Genomic DNA, 17,307 nt, shown 5'->3' on the forward strand with positions numbered 1-17,307 from the left:
TCTTTCCCTTTTCCTTTCTCTGTTTCTTTTGGATTGACCTAAGACAGCAGATTGATTAGTTATGGATAATGTCCATATTACTATAACTGGAAAACCTAATGGAAGGTTCAAGTTCAAAATGGAGGCGAGCTTTTAAAACCTAGGGATGACAATGCATAGAGTGGATGTATGAAGCATCAACTTGTGTTTAAAGAAGATCTGGGACTTATCCTGTAACTGTAGAGAACAAGCACCACTGTCATCACACAATCACAATAAGCTTCCTTTCTGTTGGAAAACACAAGATGTGCATATCCATCTAATGGTGAAGGTTCTTTTCTATTTACAATCTCCGGGAGATCCACTCTAACCAATAACAGGAGCTCTCAAATAAACATCAGAAAAATCACCAAAAGAGGCATATAAACCCTTCTATAGAGCTAAAACGTAAAACCAAGCCACTTACTTCTTGAGACACATATACTAAATAAATTTGACAAACCATACTCACCAGCAAAAAAGAACCATCCATGTGAAGGCAAGATGACAAATATTTACACATAAAAACAACAAGAGTTTGAATCAGAAGACTAGATGTTATTGTTCAAAGGCAAAGAAAAAAATGGAATCTATTACCTCCTACTCATATACATTTTGGGTGAATTTCTCTGGGTTCTACTGGTAAGTTCAAATATAGAAACCCATGGCATTTTCTGAAAATTACAAGGTATTCATTCAGAATGTCAAAAATAAGGAAAAGCCAAGACAGGACCTAAATAATACAGAGATTTCCTAGCACAATAATATAGGCCAAATAATAGATGCAGGTTCCATTCACTAAACAATTTGGTTAATTTCATAAGGAACCCTAAAACTAGGGCGAAAGTCTACATCGCAATATTAGTAATTACTTTCCAAAGAAAAGAACCATTTACATACATTCTCTGGTTCATCCTATCATCCGTCAGTAGCCAAATATGATAAGACCATAGGACCAAGCACACTTTGAAACCTCAATATCCCTGAAAATCACCACCTTTATGTGGAAATAAAAAGTTACATAGATTCCACAACTTCCTTATCAATAAAAAATTCAGTAGAATAACCACCCCATATTAACTAGTTCCAGAAGATGTTACGACATTGGCCAATAGATTTGAGGGTTGAAATTGTAGTCATAAGGGATAAAACATAAAGATGATTCCTGAACTATGCTGCAGTAGGTCAAAAAATAACATGAGAGATATCTTATTAGATGAAATTAACATCATGTTTACCTGCATCTCTCGTCAATTGAGAGGCATGCTTCATGCATGTTCGTGTTGAGTCGCTCCAGCAAACTCTCCTCAGTGACTCGATAATCTCCTATAAAAATCAAGGAGACAGCAAACTCTATTTAGTAACAAAGCTCTTCTGAAATCACTATGAGGGAAGGGTATCCATATATTGCTTGCATACAGTTCTTAGTGAAAGATTAAGCTATTTACACATAACTTCAACTGAATGAGGGCAACAGACAACAGACTGGTCAATCAGTTCTGTACTATGGTAAGATACTTTGATGACCTAAAAATGTTGAAAAGAACTACATCATTCTTCTATGCATGTGTACTGTGATTGTATCCCAAAAGAAATAACTCAAATAGTTTCAGGATGATCCTTCAAAAATAGCAAAAGAAATTTATTAGCATGAAGAGTTGTTTGCTCCCGTGCTCCTAACTTGGGTTCCAGCAATACAGTGATCTATATTTGTACGCATGATCCTTTAAGTGAAAGTGATTGTTACCTGCTGAAAAAATTTAGCAGGTGTTACTTCTAAAAACATGCAAATTATTACCAGATCTAGTTTTAACATCAATGTGCCCCTCCTTCTTGATTCTTTCCAAGAAATCCTTGCCCAGGCGTTCTTCAATGCCTTTCTTGAGATCATAACGACCACAGACATTAACCACAGCACCTATATCATCATACTTTGATGCATAAAGGAGGACAATATTGCCACCTGCAATATGTGGAACACAAGTAGAATGAAGATGCAATTGGTCAGCATATTGAAATCCAAGCAGAACCGAATCCTCGAAAAATCAAAATATCAATCGGGTGGTTTGGGGTGGGGCAAAATAATCAATTTTCTTTAGGATCTCTTCAAACTTCTATGTTTAAGAGAGGAAAAGGAAAAGGGAAATTCTCAGTATTGAGAGCATCCAATCCTCACTCCAGTATAATCAGGTCCGACAACTTAAAAAATACAAAAAAGATTCCGAGAAACACCAAAAACTGAGCAAACTAAAGAATCCTCAGGACGAATCTCGAAAATGGGCCAGAATAACTATTCTGGAGTGTGCTCACCCATATACTGTTATCTTGAGTTTTCAAATGAGTTACCAAGAATGCAGGTCATTCCAACTTATCAAAGATAGATCCGCAAAGAAACAGAGCTATGAACAAAACAACTTCGAGAAGAATAACTTATCTCTAGAATCACAGAGAAAGGGCCAGAATGGTCGTCCAGAGGTAGCCAAGGGCATTAACTCATACTATGTTATTGGTCATTCGGGATCGCGAAACAAATTATCACAAGTAGTAATTAGTTGCATTTTGTTTTATGGTAGAGTTAGATACCTTCACATTGTCTGATACGAAACTATTGTTAATCTCCTAACATGATACAGGCACACATAAACATCCATCACTGTGCATATGCATTAGATAACAAACAATAGATAGACATGTGTGTGCTAGTGTGATGTAACCTTTTCCCAACCAGGAAAAAGTACGCAAAATCACCAGAGGCGCTAAGAACAGAATCGGTCATGGGGATGGTTTTTTTAATTACAGAGCAAAAGGATATATTTAGAGAGAGGAGATGCATGATAGTTAGGCAGGCCACCGAAGAATGTATCCCCGAATTTTGAACTTTGGTAATTCAACAAATTAGAATGGGAATCCATTCCGTATTTGTATTTCTTATTGCAACATTCTAAGATTATTTCTGATATACCTTTACTATGCCCAAGAACTGCAACTGTTGAACGGTTTACTCCAGCAAAGTATTCAATCACAGATCTTAAGTCTTCAGTCTCACCAGAGTAGTTACCATAATGGAAAGGGCCTTCACTTTCACTGCAAATCAAATTAAAACATGAAACCATGAAACTTAAATAAATTAACCAATAATATAGCTGCGGAAGGAAAAGGAAAAAATCGTAGCATACTAGGAAGCGAGTAATATAGATGAAAGGGAAAAGGAAAAAGAGTTCAGCCAGGACCGAGCAGTTACAGTAAATACTCGTGCCTCTGTGTAGTAACTCCTGCTGTTATGTTGTGTTTATTTTATCAGATCTAATAGAACACAGGCATATATTCGTTGACATGTCCATAAATCTTTTGCACGAACCTTATTTATGCCTGATAAAGATCAACATCAACAATTTTTAGTTAACGTTTTGGACCAAATACAGAGTAGGAGCCATTTACTTATGGATGGTAGAATGATACTCGCTTATATTGTTGTGGCACTTCCTTTAACACTCTAATATAATGTGCTAGCCAGAAGGTTAGGATGGACATGATAACACAACTAGTTCAAAAATCCGAATGAGTATAGCTCAGGATAATCAAAAAACAAAGAAAGAAAATGGGTTGAAGACCACACAATGTGCATCAAAAGTTTCACAACAGACATAATTGGCTGAACTTCCAGCGACGCACTCAATTCAAAGGATCACCAATTCCGGGGGCCACCACCATAAGGCATTAAGACGCATTGTTTGGAAAAAAAACAGGGAAACATTCTAATGGAAAATGTGCCCGTTTTGGGGAAATTTAAAGCTGAATATGGATAAACTTCTATAATGTTCTGAAGTTTGAGAAATGTATTTCTGTTTTCCCTTAAAAGAACAGCAATCACTTTGGCAGTGTTAACCAACTGGATGGCATCTCATAATGATAAGATAGACAGCAAGAGAAAATGTTCATGAAAGTTTGTTACACCCTGTTCGAACTATGCCCATTTTTACACTTTGACATCTAAACTTTTTTTTGTGTCAAAGTGTAAAAACAGTCAGATGGCAAAATGTAATTAACACTAATATTATTATTGCAGAAAGCACAACAGGATACACCCTGTTCTAAGACCTCACCCATTTCCAGAAAAATCGAAGCGAAATGCACTGATTCCTTCATTTTCTAAAGCAGCAGCAAGGTTGACCATCATGGTGGTGTCCTGCATATTGAAAGATCTAGGGATGAATCCAATAAACTAGGGACCATGAGCTCCTAATCTGCTTATTGGTAAAACACAGAAAAGTTCTTCCCACACAATAGTTTACTCAAAAGTCAAGCAAAAACTAAAAATAGAACAACAGTACAATGAGGCTGTGAAAAGTAAGGAATACTTCATCACTGGCACCTATTGTTAGTTATAACATTGTCAGCATTCACTCAACGACATCTGTTATTTTGTCTGTTTAATATCCAATTGTGGTGCAGTAGTTGATCAAACCAAAGGATTACACAATACAATTTAATATTGGCTTCTCTTCTTCATTGAAGCTGATAACACCTTTTTTGTTAAAGTATTTATTTTTTGCAGTTAAAAGTCATACTTTGGAAACTCTATCAATACTATAAAACTGAATAATTGATGAGTTTGTTTTTAGGAGGAAGGTACATGTACCCCAGCACAGGAAAACAGGATAGACATCTGCCAATTTCTCCTAACGTAACTGGAATCCAGAATGCAAAACAGGCTGCCTATGATCTTGAATAAGCTTTATGTCTTTTTACGAATACTAATTCCTCAAAATTCTTGGTTAAACACCTATCTATGAGCATGAAACATTGTGTCACGACAGACCCGAGGGTTACAAGTCAAATAATCTGTCTGAAAATCAAACCTTCTTAGGATAAATGATGTGTGAATGCGTGTGGGGGGGCGGGGGGAGCAAACAAAATGAATAGAAGAAAAATGAGCACACTTCTTTCATCAAGTCCTAGACAGTCATAGATCTAGAAACATAAACCTGAAATTCTCTGCCCAAGTGAAGATCAAAACTCGAATACATCCACCCATGACATATAGAAAAGTAGAAGCTGCATCAACAATCGCAACATTTCCATTTCACACTCACAAGGTCTGTTCATATCAATGCCTACGTTTTTACTATTCCTCATACCACAATTTTATCATTTTAAAGAACTGTAAGTTTGATGTCACAAGCTTAAGACCACTATTTTGGCATTAGTAGATGCAGTGAAACAATAATATTGTTAACAAGTTCTGGATAGAACACCTAACCATACAAATTTACTAACACGGTGAGAATTTTTGTGGATGAAACAGAAGTCACATTAGGACCTAATATTGCAATGCTTGATGTAACACTGACCCTATATGTAAAATACTTGGTATTCAAATCAAGTGAGAGATAGAGAAAGTTAACCAAGATATCCATATTGCATCTAATATTTCATTTAATTCAATAGTAAAGCTTTGTTTCACATATTTCTATTCTGTGGTTTTCCAATATTAATGTTCACTCAGTGTTGAAGATTGCAGAGGGTTGTAGCTAGAACGTTCTCTAGTATCTTCATTATTTCTTTTTCCTGGCATCTATATCTATCCTTGATTCCTGGGTAAAGTACAGACATGATAACAAAATGCACCAGAAGAACACAATACAATGCTGCTCAATAAGAGGTTCTCAAATAGCTTACTCTGCCATTTTTATTTTACAAAATACAGGAAAATAAAACTTTTTATCAATCTAATGCAAAATGCTCTTAGGAAAAGCACTTCCATTACTTTTAAAGATGAGAAGCTACATGAAGTAATGCCTTCATTTTCATATTATCTGGTAACAATTTAAAAGGAGCTACTTAATATAACACCTTATTCTGTACTTCTTCAATATAAAACTTGAAGGACATTAAATCTTATTTTTTCTTTTTTCTGGTCCATCTTTTTTCTTTCTCTACTGAAGGCATTACTTAGTGTACAAAAGTGGAAGGATAAAAGTAACCAGCCAAAGGAGCTCACTTACCTTTGAGGCCCGAAAACCATGGCATAAAACTACAATTTTTCCTGATCCAGTCTCATGCAGCACACCACTAAGTTTTTCACCACGCTTGTTGAGTATTGTTATTTTCTGCTGCATAGCTGCTGAAACATTGTAATTAATATACAGTAATAACACGAAAGCACCAAAGTCTACAATCTTTTTTCCAGTAACTACTGCTATTTCAGAGTGTAATACCCCTTTATCTCTTCCTGGTAGGATAGCAAAGATAGAGGGGATGGGTATTGAGTTCCGAAATCTAAGTAAATGAGAGGTTTCTGGAATATTATAAATCCACATGCAAGTTAATTTCCACTAACCTCACAATTATCATCTAGGGGAAGAAGGAAGAACATCAGGAAACTATATTTTTATTTTGAATTTATGCAAATTCAGTTCAAAAATCTAAAAGGAAGGTTTTCGAATATTATAAATCCACCATACAAGTTAGTTTTCTGAACCTCAATATTATCATCTAACAGAAAGAGAGAGAATATCAGGAAGGAAACCATAACTTTTTAAAGTTTATGCAGATTTAACGATTCCTGAAAATTCCAAAAAGCAATATGTAAAGAAAACAAACAGTAGCATTAGGACCCTTAGAACCCATGGATAGATTGAACAACTTGACATTAATTGCTTCTCAACCCCAATCAAGGCTCACTACCGAGTATAAGACAATAAGGTTTTAGCTTGCACAATTTACTGAACAACTCATGTATTCATATTTCATCCATCCGAAGCATGCACCCACGGGTTGAGGGCAGAGAGATTAGCTAGCAGAACAATAGTGAAAAAAAGAAGGATGATGTAATTTCTCTCTTTTCATGTTGAATTCTTTCTCATAGCATGTCATAACAAGCAGTAGGTTACAAAGCCCAGAGCAAATAAATTATGGTATTTACACCTGTGGCAAATACACAATGACTTGGGATTCATCCACAAAACATCATAAAGCGAACCCTATATGGCTCAAGCGTGCGGTAGAGGAGCATGCTCAGCCATACCTTCTCAACTTAACATTGAAGAAGATAAGATACTTTTACCTAGAACAAAAGAGATCATTAAAGTGTGCACATTTCACCCCCAAAATAAGAAAATGGTTAACTTTAAGTGCACAAACAACAACCCCACATTATCAACTCTTTACAAGCCCGAGTATACAACAATTACACCCTTGTCGAAGCAGTATGAATGTTGGGCAGAATGCTAGCCATATCAACTAATTATCTAAAAGTTAGGCAGCTGAAGACCTTCCCACTTGTATTCAATTTGGGAAACCATAATTACATAATTGGAACAACCAGCTTCCACCCAGTTCTTCTTCTATATACCATTCAACCTTTGACAACTCAAAGAAAAGGAAACATTGATGCTCAAGAGTCAATCATTCACCCACATCAGTTATCAGACTTCATTTTTATCAAAAATAACGTTTTATTTCCACATAATGTTACAGTAACGATCATTAATTTGGAGACGAAGACTTTTCTCACCTGGATTCTGAGCTACGACGAGATTTCTTTTGAACTTGATGCTGTGGATGCGTGAAGAAGAAAACCTGAGCTGTTGAAGAGCCAAGAATGGTGAAAAAGGACTCTTCTTTTGAATTGACACATTTGGGAGCACTAAATTTGAACCAATTAACATTTTTTATAGCGAATTTAGAGTCAAATGAATAATAAAAAGTGAATGGATTGGATAAACAAATAGGAATAGCTGAAACCTGAAAGCAAAGCTGGTGAGTGGTGATATAATATGACTCATCAGTGGTTAGGATGGGATTCGAGTGTTCCACGCGCGCGCCATTTCTCTACGTCATATTGTCGGGTAAAATCCATATTACGGTATCCAAAATGTTTAAAAAAGCCTGTGATTAAAAAAAAGAAAAAAGAAATAGTAGATAACCCCCTATATTATTTAAAACGATGGAAATTACCCCATTCTCCTTTATAATTGTATTTCACGCCCAAAAAAATGTAATTGGGCAAGTATTTTTCGCCCGACCAAACTTACCCTATTTTAAATTATACATATTTATAAAATATAATATAAAAATATATATCTCAAATTATATGTATATATATATATAATTCAAGAAATTATAAATGCAGATAACTGTTGTGACCATCCCTCTCTAGTTTGCTAAATGTGATTTCTCTTTATATTTGTAGTTGTCACATTTTTATAACAATTAGTTGGATTATGTTGTTTCTCCATAATAGGATAGAAAACACCTCTAGTTCTCCTCTTTGTATTTGAGAGCGCCTCATACGTAATTAGGGGCATTCACAACTTACCGGTGGTATCATTTGCTTTGAGACGAAAAATATTGAATCTTGAAAATAGAAGAAAAATGAAATCTATAAAGAGCCATCAAGAAGAGGAAGAAGAGGGGGATGAAAAGTTTGGTACCAGAGCCTTACGTTCCTTGGTTGCGGATTAGTGGCGGACGACACCCATCTTGTGAAACTTCGCAAGGATGTTGATGCTCTCAAGGATCAAGTTCGAATAAGTACGATGATTGTTGTCTTGGTTGTTCACCATTCGATGACTGCCGCATCCTTTGTTATGGAAGGCGCTGAGGACTCCCAAAACTCACAACATCAGTTGGTACCAAATTCCAACGGAGAGTTCTAAGGTTGAATTTTCCAAGTTGGACGGTGATGATTTACGAGATTGGGTGTTCAAGTGTGAGCAATTTTTTGAGGTTGACGACACACCTTTTGATGTGAAAGTCAAGCTCACAGCGGTGCATTGAAGGGCCCTGTAGTGGCATCAGCTTTATTTGAAATCAAGATTTACCAGAGCGGTCCCCAATTGGGAGGAATATGTAAGAGTTCTGTACGACCAATTTGGTACTCAATTATATGACGACCCTATGGCTGAATTGATGAACTTGAAACAGGTGGATACAATGTAGCACTATCTCGATAAATTCGAAGAACTTTTGAACTATATGAACCTTTTAGAGGCGTATGTTGTCAGTTGTTTATTGGATGGATTTCGAACAAGCCATTTACCTTACCAAAAAAAGAACCTCACACTCGTCTCCATTTCCCCCTAAACCTTCAGCAACGTCCTCAAAACAGAGTCCCTTATTACCCTCAAAACAACACACCACAACAGTCATTCACTACTAAACCACCCCACCAACCCAACCATAACACCAAATTTTCACCCTGGTATGGATAGAGATTAACTCCACACGAATTATGCTTTGTGTGTGATGAGAAATACACTATCGGACACCAATGCAGTGGTAGGAAACAACTCTATATCATGTAAGTACTCGAAGAACAGGAGGAAGTTATGGTTGAGGAAAATGATGGGAGCAAGCCAAATTGCATTCTTGATGATGGTGATAATTATACACCAGTTTCCTTGTGATTTAATGTAATAACACATAAATTTTTTATAGTTTGAAAAATTACATTTAATATTTTTAACATTTATTTTCATTCAACAAATAAATCCTTATGTTGACCAAAATTCATCAGCTCTCCAATATGTAATCCCCATGTTACTAACTTATTGCAGATCACACAAACTTTTCCAATCAAATGCCCTTCTACATCTTAACACGAGCTCTGCTAAGATTTAACATACAAGCACCCTATCATTGTTCAAAAAATTACAAATACCTTCCTAATATTTTATGAATTTATATAGAGATTAAAAATTGCCAACTTCATCCCTATATATATATACTTAAAAGAATTAAACATTGTAAAACTATCAAACAAGGTGTATAAATTTCAAAAAATTATAAAAATTACTACGTAGTCGATAAAAAAATTTAATTTTTTTTAGTAATGAATAAAATTATAATTTATAATCCATAAGAGCTTTTTGATCATTTCACAATAGCATTGATGAAAACCTAATAAAAACTAACGAATTTAACTAATTAACCGTTAAAATCAATTGGTATTGATAATTTTTCAAGCAGAGAAACTTATTTAATCATTCAAATTTCAAAAAAAACTCAATGTAATTTACCCAATTTCAAAAATGAGGTATGTGCCGATCTTTTTATTAGGCAGTGAGGTGTAGTGTCTATAAGACCATCAAATGCGTACCATGTAGTCTACACACGCGGAACTCAATATGGCCGAAAGGTGCAACGAGTTGAGTTCTCAAGTGTCGGATGCCATACAAAATTATACAAACACGACCAACAAAATTGAATCGAATGCTGACAATTAAGTGGATGCTTAAAAACCATTATACCATTATTCAAAACATAAAGCAATGAACCCCAAATTTTATAAAGGAAAACTACGATAAAATCTTTAAACAGTCTAGAGCTAATTCTAATGTTCTTCCAAACCTTGAAGAGTGTGATACAATCATGAAAACAAATCCTGTGGCGCAGGAAGGTTTGTTGGTGTTTCGACTTAGAAATTTCCAACAACTATTCAGCAATGAACTGAAGCTGAACGAAGAGCAAAAATCATGAACTGCGACCAGCAAACAGTAAGCACAAAAAGTAAAGAAAGTAGCATCCCAAACAAATTGTGGTAACGTGCCAACCAAAATTCACCTTCCGTGACTCTTTAACCAATCAATTCCATTAGTTGCGAGGAATAATCACTCGATACTTAAACAAGAATGTGGTGAACAAATAGCTATGAAATATTTGCAAAGTACACCTCTGTCACCTGTGGAAAATGAGAAAGAAAACCACAACAGCAAGTTCAAATCCGTGCAGAGAAAATTTAATATGTATATGAGAAGTAATGAGCAGATACTACCTAAAAGAAACTTGCAGAACAATGCTCGGCTGCAATTAGGGAAAAATGCAACAGGTTCACCAAAATCTTTCACTTCTCCGAGGACGAAAACTGAAACATTTAAGTCCAGAGGAGGGCATAGTTATCACTTCTCTTGTGCACAAGTATAGAAACAAATGCATTCCACAACCTGGTACTAAAGCCATTATAGAAGCTTGGGAAGCCTTTATCTCGCGACATGTTTCTCTCAGGCTCACCCATGACATCAAATTTCCGTTTCATTGAAGCTCAATCCAAAAACATTCTGATCAGAGCCTGCAGCTCTATCAACTCCAGCAAAGAGCCTTCATTTATGGAATCAATAGAATATTTATGAGATCATATAACTTGGATTCCTTGAAATATTTCATAAGAAATCCTGGTGCCACCAACAACTAGGAATACACACACACATATATGTAGAGTTGGAGAATACTAGTCAAGAAATGATTGATTGCAATTATTGTAAGCTGTTCAGGAGTAAATCAGTAAATCACTGTTAGAATTTTTACAAAGAAGAGCAAGTTGAAGCTATAAGTACAACTTATTGGCCAGGTAACACGTCTCAACCAATTCCAACTATTCAACACAAGCAATCCCTACTTACTGTTTTGGTCATGTCTTCACTATTTCTAAAAGCTAGCACTTCTTTAGAAGCACAAACTTCCTCAAACACACTGTCCGTCAGCAATACTGTGGAACATCACAAGCATATGGCAAAAAACAAAAAACAAACAAAACAACAGAGATCTTTTTGCAATGTCTGCAATTAACTAGTCCTCCTCTCTTCTTATAAATATGTGATATTTTCAAACAAAAAAGTAGGAAAGGGGAACTCAGAAATGAAACCTAACTGGGAAAATTTCAATAGAAGGACCATGATGTTACAATCAGCAGGCAATTGGCAACAGAATCCAATAACCTTGATACAGTAAAGTGTAAACAGCGAAACTTCAACACTTAACTCATATTAGAGCCATAAACATATATTTAGAGCAAGAGGCCAAAAACTAAAACTGCAAACTAACCAGCAACAATATCAAGCAAGACTAAGCACGCCTTTTGCTCAAACGCCAAGAATTTGGTTCATGATATCTGTCATAGAGTGGCTCAATACGCTCTTGTCTCTTACGCTTGCTCATTTTTGTAGGATCTGAGACCTTGAAGAATCTTGGAGCTAGTTCAACAAGCCACTTGGGATCTATAACTGTGACCTCACGCATATACTCCTTAGTGGTCATCACCAATTCGTGGTAAATAACCCAGTCAGGTTGTCTTTGGAACAAAGCACTGCTTGGATGTATATAAACTGGCTGGTTCTCGACTAGCGTTCTGTAGCCTTCTTGTGGATCCTTTCTAGCAGCATGGAAAAAGAAACCAGCAGCTATAGCTTTCCGAATCTTTGAAAAGTTCTTACCAGCACTTACAACATCCAACTTGTACCTGTTAATACAGCAGCCATTTAAGTCTTGCTAAAGATACTTCATATAATGATACCTCTATATTAAGTAAAAAGTTAAAGGTTTTCATAAGGTTTAAGGTTTAAGCACATTCATCTAGAACCATTTATCATTTAGTAGTGCAAGGAGAATGAGAGATACCGAACCATGTATACTAATGTGCCAAAATTAAAAACGAAAAGAAGATTTTAAAAAATAAACAGAAAGTCAAAAGTCACATGAACTAGCTATTTGGCATATTAAAAGGTTAAGAAATAACATGTAAAACATAGAGCTAGAGTCAGGAGGCTAAAACATAACATGTAAATCATAAAGCTAGTGTTGGGAGGACTCAGTGGTTTGGAAGAGAAAGTACATAAAGAGCTTAATCCGTGAGGACAGTCCAGGGAACAGCAAAAGTTTTAGGAATTGTTTTCACCAGAGAACCCTATTCAAAGAAGGCTATCAGATTTTAAGTTCCTTTTTGAAGAAGTTTATGATATCACATGAAATCCACTTCAGATGCATAATTCAATAAGAGATGCAATCTTCAAGGAGCATATTCAAAGAATCATCAGAAATAAGATATTCAGCATCATTTCAAGTCAACCAGAACCATAACATAATGAAGAATATGATCACGTACTTGTCCATGATGGAGAGAAGCTGTTTTCTCACATCCTGCGCCCTTCTCAATGATCGAGACTGAACAAAATTCTCAAAGCACCATGGACCTGAGAAATTCTTTGCTTTCCACGCCTCATAAACAGCAAGTAGTGTCAAATGGTCTCCTTCAGGCTGAAAAAACTTTGCTCTTTTCTGGTCTGCCTGAGCCTGTTTTTCTCTTGGTCGATAGAATATATTTCCAGTCTGAATCATTGCAATGATGGTCAGAATCTCATCACTGCAACCGAGATCTACACTGGCAAGAAGCATTTTGGACAGTGGCGGATCTAGAGGAAATTCTGCCATTTTCCTACCCAACTTGGTAAGGAGACCCTCTTCATCCAGAGCTCCTAAACTGTATAACTGTTCCATGGCTGATATAAGTGCCTGCGGTGAAGGAGGGTCCATAAAATCAAAAGATAATAGGTCATTAATACCCATAGCTTTCAAATTAAGAGTAGTCATTCCGAGATTAATCCTCTGTATCTCTGGAATTGAAGTGGGAGACATCTCATTGTGAAATGCACTCTCTGTATAGAGACGATAGCACTTTCCTGGTCCTGTTCGCCCAGCTCGTCCTGCCCTTTGCTTTGCAGATGCTTGTGATATTGGAGTTATCACCAGTGAATCAAGCCCCTGTTTAGGATTGTAGACATTTTGCTTTGCAAACCCAGGATCAATCACATAGAATATGCCATCAATAGTCAAAGAAGCTTCAGCAATATTTGTAGCAACAACTACTTTTCTTTTTCCAGGAGGTGCAGGCTCAAAAATCCTGGACTGCATTTCACTAGGTAAGGCACTGTACACAGGTAAAATAATCAACTCGGGAACATTTCTACCTAAACCCTTCATCCTCTCATAAAGGCATTGACATGCATAATCGATCTCTTCTTGACCAGTCAAGAACAGAAGTATATCACCTTCAGGTTCAGTCAAGTGAATCTGTAATACAGTGATCAGTGATGCGTCCAAGTAGTCACTTTCTGGCTGCTTGGTGTAGAGTATTTCTACAGGAAATGTTCTCCCGGGAATAGTGAAGATGTTGCAATTGAAGAAATATCCAGAAAACTTTTCTGCATCTAAAGTTGCGGATGTGACAATGAGACGAAGATCAGGTCTCCGTTTCACAAGTTGCTTCAGTAATCCAAAAAGGACATCTGTGTGAATTGTCCTTTCATGAGCCTCATCAAGCATTATCACTGAGTACTGAGACAAATCTTCATCAATCAGAATCTCCCTAAGAAGCATACCATCGGTCATATACTTGATTACTGTCTCTGGACTAGTACAATCCTCAAAACGAATTGCATAGCCAACTTCTTCCCCTAAACGACAACCAAATTCCTCAGCAACTCTCTTGGCCACAGACATTGCAGCCACTCTACGAGGTTGAGTACATCCTATTTTGCCTTTAGTAGTATATCCAGCTTCAGCAAGATACTGTGTTACCTGTGTCGTCTTACCTGACCCTGTCTCACCAATGACAACCAGGACCTGATTATCATGGCAAGCCTTAACCAGTTCATTCTTCAACTTATAGATGGGCAAGCTTTGTCTCTGTTCCTGTATGGATAGCTTTGATCTCTGTCCAAAAGTTAAAGCTTTACCATACGCATCCTTTTTCCACTCTGGCATGTCATATGCAGACAAACCAACACCTCTCAGTTCCTGAGCAAGATGCCTCTCACCTGTTTCTGGCATTGGATCTTCCCACGGTCGATTCAGATCCTTTGGGATGGAATCCAACATTGTTCGTTGTTGTTGTTCCCTAACTTCCCTCCTCTCCTTTATCAGAGCAGACTGAAGTGCTGCTGCACGACTCAAAGACCCCTCGGGGTTCTTGAATATCTTTACAGGAGACATGTCAATGGAGTACCTACTCTGACCCTGCAAAAAAGCAGGTTCATCCTCATTCAATTCAATCTCTAGCTCCTCTTCTGCTCCTTCCTCCTGATAAAGCATCCCATCTCCGTCTTCATCAAACATAGGATACTCCTTTACGCTCATAACACCAGAAGCAATCAGCTGCTTAGCCTCCCACCTTTCTGGCGAACTCATTCTCTTCAGTGGTCTTCGTGATGGCACAGCTTCATCTTCCTCGAGAATTTTGATCCCCGATAGACCAATCCTACTCCCCATCCCTCCACCTTCATTCCTACCTGAAGGGTTCGTTCTCAAACCATCATCCACCTCACTCCTCTTCAAGGGCAACAAATCCTTTCCACTGTTCTGATCCACATCCCTCATTGACAAACTCAGATTATTCCCACTAACCGAGATAACTTTCACGTAGACTTCCTGATCTCGCTTCACTACATCCTTTGCATTTGTAATCCTCCTAGTTGCCATCTGAGACACATGTACCAGACCTTCTTTCCCTCTAAATTCATGAAATTGAACAAAACATCCCTTATCCATCACCCTTGAAACCCTTCCCTTGTAAACTTTATACAATTCTGGCTCCTCCGGCCGTTTACTCCTCTCCTTCCTCGTCTCCCTCCTGTCATCATCCATCTCTTCCTCATACCCATTCCTCCAATTCTGTTCATCTTTATTTCTGTCCCTGTCACTGTTTCTTCGTCTACCTTTATCATCTTCATATCCATCCCTATCGTATCTGCCCCTTTCCTCTCTATCCCCATGTCTACCTCTTTCCTCTCTTACCCCATGTCTGCCCCTTTCCTCTCTATCCCCATATCTGCCCCTTTCCTCTCTATCCCCATATCTACCCCTTTCCCTGTCCTTCCCTCTGTCCCTTCTCTCTCTTCTGTCACTATCCCTCCCTCTATCCCTATACTTGTCTTCCTCATCCTCTTCCTCTATTCTCCTCCGGCTTTTAGCTTCCTCCTCAATCTCCTTCTCCAAATCCTTCACCCTCTCCTTACCATCCTTGATCTTCAAAGCTGCAAATGGGGTTTTCTCTCCCTCCTTCGACCCCTTCTCCGATTTCGATTTCTGCTTCGGCGGCAAAATCGCATGAATAATAGTGAGCAGCGTCCGCACAAAATAATCCGGCATCTCTGCACCATTCTCCTTCAGTTTGGCATCGAATTCGTCCACTTTCTCACAATTCCGACCCATCTCCGTGATGAACTCAGCCAACACCTTATCACCAAACCCTAGATGAGTCTCTAACTCGGAACACACTTTGGAGACTAGAGATAGGTACTCCAGCTTCTTCAGTCCATCTGCTTCAATTTCTGCCCCCATCTCTTCTCACACAAACGGAGAAGACCCAATAAACAGTATCTTCAGAGAAATATAACGCAAATTCAAGAACGCTCAAGCATGTACATATACATAACATATGCCAATGATTGGCGTACATACATATATTAGGATTTCAGTGAAATTGGTTTTTGTTTGAGCGTACCTTATGATTGGGGGTTGCAGCAGAATTTTGGGGCTCACGGTTGAAGGAAAGCGTTTGAGTAGCCGACTTCGAGCATGACGGCGTCGTATTGAAGCGAGCTAGATGGGGCTTCTTTTGTTGCTTAATTCTTTTATCTCTCAGAGGTGTAGAAATTAGAATCATGAACTTCTTTTTCGACTAATGACACACTTAAATGCTTGTGTTAAATAATTTAATTATTATTATATTAAAGAGAAAGAGAAAATAAATAAAAATTTGTAGAATAGAGGGAAAAAGAGAAAAATAAATACTTATAAAATCTGACACAAAAAATTAAATTACATCGAATATTGTCTCGTTCCAATTTTTTTATGTATGTATACGTAAAATACCATTTTTTTAAAATGGAATCGGACTGGTCTTGGACCGATCTCAAGTATCAAAATCTAGGATTAGCCCAGCCCCATCTTTAAAATAAATTTAATTGGAATCCAAGATCACTCCAAGACGATTATGAATAGTACTAAGCTAGTCTTAGGTAGGATTTTTTGGACTAGTCCGTCCTGAATTTGGGCCAACACCACTTATTGTACACCTTAATATTAAACATGTGTAACACTTTTAAAATGTGAAAGAAAGTGTCAAACACATTTTTATACATGTTTAGAAATGTTAAACATGTCTAATGCTTCTTTAACATTGCATGAAAAAAATAATTTTTCAAAGTATTGAACATGTTATAAGTAATACGAAGGAAGCTCAAGCCTCATTAGTGGCAAACTTGGATTTAATTTCTGATACTTTTAGTTCATTTATCATATATCATGTTTTTATAAATTGTTATGATGTAAAAGACATAAAAGAATGAAGCATGGATGATTGGACCCTTTGTTGGTTGATTTATTTAGTTTAATTGTTTTTTTTATTATTGAAAATATATATTGGAATCGGATTCTTGTGTATTTATTTAGTTTAAATGTTGTTTAGACTTACCAAATTCTTAGTTTAGTTCAGTAAGATTTTACTGTATCCAA

At 37.0% G+C, this 17,307-nt stretch overlaps 2 protein-coding genes across 13 annotated transcripts in view; both read right to left on the reverse strand.

Moving 5' to 3' along the window:
* Positions 1 to 8,926, reverse strand: part of LOC105173627 — a 10,389-nt gene extending 1,463 nt beyond the window's left edge. For 2 of the 9 annotated variants that reach the window (XM_011095438.2, XM_011095437.2), the window contains exons 1-6: positions 7,535 to 7,758; positions 6,024 to 6,142; positions 4,122 to 4,204; positions 2,981 to 3,102; positions 1,817 to 1,981; positions 1,257 to 1,344 (exon numbers count right to left, since the gene is read on the reverse strand). In XM_011095438.2, coding sequence (XP_011093740.1) covers positions 1,257 to 1,344; positions 1,817 to 1,981; positions 2,981 to 3,102; positions 4,122 to 4,204; positions 6,024 to 6,142; positions 7,535 to 7,688 — 731 coding nt within the window. In that variant the 5' untranslated portion in view covers positions 7,689 to 7,758. The other 7 variants (XM_020698037.1, XM_011095441.2, XM_011095443.2 and 4 more) reach the window with 7 other exon arrangements.
* Positions 10,568 to 16,436, reverse strand: LOC105173628 (probable pre-mRNA-splicing factor ATP-dependent RNA helicase DEAH5). 4 transcript variants are annotated; one of them, XR_848761.2, is made up of 4 exons: positions 12,899 to 16,399; positions 11,842 to 12,256; positions 10,796 to 11,118; positions 10,568 to 10,702 (listed from the first exon to the last, which is right to left on the reverse strand). XR_848761.2 is itself a non-coding variant. In XM_011095447.2 (3 exons), the coding sequence occupies exons 1-2, from the start codon at positions 16,129 to 16,131 to the stop codon at positions 11,863 to 11,865; spliced, it is 3,627 nt and encodes a 1,208-aa protein (XP_011093749.1). In that variant the 5' UTR covers positions 16,132 to 16,399; the 3' UTR covers positions 10,568 to 11,118; positions 11,842 to 11,862. The 4 variants fall into 4 exon arrangements, 3 of the variants coding, with proteins under 3 accessions (XP_011093749.1, XP_020553658.1, XP_011093750.1); XM_011095447.2 differs by having other exon boundaries at positions 10,568 to 11,118; XM_020697999.1 differs by lacking the exons at positions 10,568 to 10,702; positions 10,796 to 11,118 and having other exon boundaries at positions 11,639 to 12,256; positions 12,899 to 16,133; positions 16,295 to 16,436.

The sequence above is a fragment of the Sesamum indicum genome, linkage group LG11 (assembly GCF_000512975.1).
Source record: "Sesamum indicum cultivar Zhongzhi No. 13 linkage group LG11, S_indicum_v1.0, whole genome shotgun sequence".
Lineage (NCBI taxonomy): Eukaryota > Viridiplantae > Streptophyta > Magnoliopsida > Lamiales > Pedaliaceae > Sesamum > Sesamum indicum.